Source organism: Trichechus manatus, unplaced genomic scaffold, assembly GCF_000243295.1.
Source record: "Trichechus manatus latirostris isolate Lorelei unplaced genomic scaffold, TriManLat1.0 scaffold00112, whole genome shotgun sequence".
NCBI classification, from domain to species: Eukaryota; Metazoa; Chordata; class Mammalia; order Sirenia; family Trichechidae; genus Trichechus; species Trichechus manatus.
In genome coordinates, this window is record NW_004444048.1 from 8,769,000 (window position 1) to 8,773,407 (window position 4,408).

General features: G+C 35.7%; 1 protein-coding gene across 15 annotated transcripts in view; it reads right to left on the bottom strand.

The window, feature by feature from the left end:
• The window catches only part of CAPRIN2 (caprin family member 2), a 36,585-nt gene that overhangs the window by 22,592 nt on the left and 9,585 nt on the right, over window positions 1–4,408 (bottom strand). For 13 of the 15 annotated variants that reach the window (XM_023738073.1, XM_012557632.2, XM_012557630.2 and 10 more), the window contains 2 exons: window positions 2,392–2,630; window positions 1,087–1,169 (listed from right to left, as the gene is read on the bottom strand). In XM_023738073.1, coding sequence (XP_023593841.1) covers window positions 1,087–1,169; window positions 2,392–2,630 — 322 coding nt within the window. Of the gene's footprint in view, window positions 1–1,086; window positions 1,170–2,386; window positions 2,631–4,408 lie in introns of those variants that run through there. The other 2 variants (XM_023738082.1, XM_023738083.1) reach the window with 2 other exon arrangements.

Consider the following 4,408-nt stretch of genomic DNA (forward strand, 5'->3'; position numbering starts at 1 on the left):
CAGTGTAGTTATTCTGAATAAAGCTGGTATGAACATTATACATATACAAGTACTTGTGTGAACATGTTCTCACTTCTCTTGGATATAGATGTACAACTGGTTGTATAGTTAGTATATGCTTAATTTTATAAAAAAAAGTCAAACTATTTTCCAAACTGTTAGTACCATTTTGCATTCTAACCAAGAAATCAATTTTTAATTGTGATTTAAACTCGGATGAACTGAGAAATATTCACGTAGTCATACATATTTAGATATTTTTAAAAAGGGAGCAATCACTAGTAACAAAAATGTTTACCAGCTTCTAGTGAGTTTTCGTTATCCTAAGCTAGTACACAAAAACTATGTACTTCATGTTCGACATCTGTACTCGGTCATTTTCCCAAACACTATTTAGGAAGCCAAAAGAGCACTCTTTCTCCAGATCATTAGACAACAATGCTTCAATAGTCTATGTAGTCAAACCATTCGTATTTTCTTAGGCTGATCTGGTAGATAAGCCTTGATATTAACATTGTGTGGATTGAAGATTCTTAAGTAGAAGAGGTACTATTTCTACTACACAGAACAGGGAAATGAACCTCAAAATGGTCAAGCTAGTGTTGAAGCCAGCACTAGTACTTAGGTCTTATTCTCAAATCATACTGACTTGCCACTTATAAAACTCTCCCTAAATACCATTTTAGTGAGTACAATTATACAATAAACCCAACCCATTGCTGTCGAGTCAATTCTGACTCATAGGGACCCTGTAGAGCAGAGTAGAACTGCCCCATAAGCCTTCCAAGGCTGTAAATCTTTACAGAAGCAGACTGCCAAATCTTCTTCCCTCAGAGAGGCTGGTGGGTTTGAATCCTTTCAGTTAGCGGCCAAGCACTTAACCACTGCACCACCAGGGCTCCTCCAATTATACAATAGCTGCTTTTAACAGAGCTAAACAAAGAGATTATTCTCCAGATGAATACAGTATTGTCAGACATGTAAGTTCTGATGGACTGACACAGTTTAGGCCCTCAATATCATACTAAACTTCTAGACATAAAGTTTAGTATTTTACTGCATAAGTCCAGAATAGAGAAAACTCACATGTCGTTCCTACCACTGCTTTCTCACTACCTTCCAAAAGGTCCCAAAAGTACAAGGATGACTGCTCCATCTGGTCTTCAACACTGACAAGGAAAAGCAGCAGCAGAACAAGTAGCTTTAGAAGTGCATATATGTGTGTATATATGCATATACACGTATATATGGAGCAGTACAACTGATGCATTATAACTCATTAACAGTTAAGACATTCAAATATGTTAATTTTATCTTTTCATTCTTTGGAAACAAAAAATTGAAATTTGATAAAAGTGGACTGGTTCCCCATTTATGGATTTCAAATGTAAGCATTTTTCTTCTCAAAACAACTAAAATAAAGTTTTTACCAAATACAGCTACTAAATAGACCAAAAAGAGTCTGCCAACGCACCATTTGTTATCAAGAGTATGTCCCAGGTGAAAGAGTAGACTAAGGGAAATTTTGAGAGCTGCATTTAACTTAAGGAGAGCAGCTTACTTTGCAAATCATGTTTTGCTTACATTTCACAAATTAAAGTAAGCTACATTCCCTGAACCCACCAAAGTGAAGGAAGTACTAGATAGGTAATAATTATGGAGTAGACTATCAACATGAGAATAAAAAGATATATGGCTACATATAGGTAACCAAGAGTTTTATTAGACTTCTTCCTGATACAGGGCTGATTTCTAATAACAGTTGAAACTGGACTCTGCTTTAGCATGACTATCTTAGACACAAAGTTGGAACACCCTGTATCTAACAAAAAAAAGCACAGAGATCTGTTAATTAGCTGATCTATCAAAGCAAAAACAGCAAATGGATAGCTGCAAGGGAAGAAATTCATTTGAGAGCCCCAATTTGCCGGTTTTACTCTGAATGATTAGCTTATTTCTCAGTCTTTATTTACAGCATAATAGGAACACCAAATAATTCTCACTTGGAAAGTTTAATGATACTAGCCAAGTTAAATTTTATTTATCTCTACTTAAGTACAACAGCAGTAAGAAGGCAAAGACTCTCAGGTAATACCAACGTTCTGAGATGCTTACCAAAAAAACGTTTTAGGAATATACATAATTAACATTATGGTTAATACCTGTATATTGTTAAAACCTAATGATCAGACATTACTTTTAAAACCAGTATTGTAATAAAAAAGCACGGAAATGAGACCATTCAAATTCTCTTTCCTTCTACACAGTTCATCAACCCTGTCAAGAGTCTGGGCCAGCCAAGGTTTCCCATGTTGAATCAAATTAATCTTTTCTTAATTACAACTAAAGTGTTACATGTTCTATTTCAGAAAAACGTCTTCATTACCTTACCTTAGACTTTCATTTCTTTCAGGGCAGGTCAGTTTTGAAAATTTAATGAGGTAGTCAAGTTCTTTTGAAGGCAAATACACTGCACCATGCAAGCCCGCTCTGAAGTCTTTCTGTACATGTTCCTGCGTCAAGTTCTGCAATACATACTGAACTTGAAGTATAGTTCGAAGTTTTTTCTTCTCAGCCTCAAGTTTTAGCATGTGCTCCCTTCTCTGGGCCTTCTTCTGAGCTTTAAGTAGCTATTAAAACAAATGCTAATTAGGGTTGACAACTCTCCCCAGCATCCCATATTAGCAATTCCACATTTTACAAAGTTTAACCTCAAATAGCTAAGATTAGATGTTAAATCTCAGGAATATAACACTGAATTGTCAAACAGGTCTGTTTAACCTCTGCCTCCTTTTTCAGCTAAAGAAGGTAGCAATGAGTAATAAATTGGCTTGTCTAAGGTAACCAGAGCTGAGGGAACCCAAATACAGGCAGTTCCCAGGTTACCAACATCTGACTTATGTACAACTTATACTCAAGAACAGACTGCCATAAAGCCTATTATATTAAAAATTTGTGTTAAATATAGTGGTTCGTAATAATGAACGCACTACTTTGTGACATTCATGAAAACACTGCACAGTCTGGAAGTGTTCAAGTACTTTATGTACATAGAAAAGTAAAATATATACTATATACTAAGACAAACATTTGACTAACGGACGCTAAATAAAAACCGTATGTACCTGTTCCGACTTACCCACAAATTCGACTTAAAGACAAGCTTAGGAACAGATCTCATTCATAACCTGGGGGCGACTGTCTGTACCTGACTCCCAACTCCAGGCTATTTCTAGTACCTCTAGTATTACCATGATAAGAAGCATAGTATCAATTCCTAATGTCTATATTAATCCTAAGATTTTATTTTTCCACAAGTATCTCAAGCCTGTTTAGGCCAAAATTTTAACAGAATGCTTTAGTTTAATTTAATTTTTTGTTTTGTTTTGTTTTAAATCCTATGTTCCAAAAGAAGGATATTTAAATTCAAATGGTCAGTGTCTAACCAAAAATTAGCTAAGACATAAGGAATAGAAAACCAAACACAGACATAAAATATCTTCCAAATGTAATTAGTCAAAAAACAGTTCACAGCAAATGTGTTTTAAGAAAAAGAGACATTTTTATAGTAGTTGGCTGTTAATCTGGATGGAGGTGTATCCTCCAATATTTAGCTAACAAAATAGATATGAAAAATGAAACTTAAGTCATCCCTCAAATACTTTGTGTATGTAGATGCAGTAGCACTGAGTCTACTCTAAAGCTCAGACTATATTACCATCTGTTTCCACTAAGAAACCTGAAGTTTTTTTCCCCAGTTACCTTTTCGATTGTAATGTTTCCATCATATTGGATATTTTCCAAGATACTAAGATTAGGAAAACAAACGAAAATAAACCTAAAAAAACGATTTTTCCTATAGATGGGTTAAAGTACTTTGATATAGCATCAATACATTAAACTCTACAAGAAATATCCATAAATCATTAACAGACTGAGTTGGGGGAACAAACTTCAGGAAAAAGAATGATGGTGGCATTATGGATCCTTCCTAAAGGGTATGGAAGCAACTTAACTTTGACTTGTGCTACTACTAGAGACAGGAGACAATGGGTGAAGATTAAAAAAAAATTTGAGATTAAGAAACTGACTGGTTGAGGGTTACATGGACAACCATATTTTCTCAGGATAGCAGAGGCTCCAAAAGGCTCTTCCCAAGACCTCAACATGGCACTGCACCGACAGTACTTAACAAAGCTATAGGATTCTTATTTTCTACTTGGGGAGAGGAAGGAGGATGATGGAGGTGGCAGTTCCAGCTCTCTGAGACAGTGGGATTCTCTGTGACAGCTTCATGATGGTATAGGGAAAGGCAACTGATACCCAGAGCATCTTTGGGGCTATATCACACTACCTCAGATCTCAGTTTAACCAACCTCCCAAGGCTGGATTAGGTGTTCTTATGGGT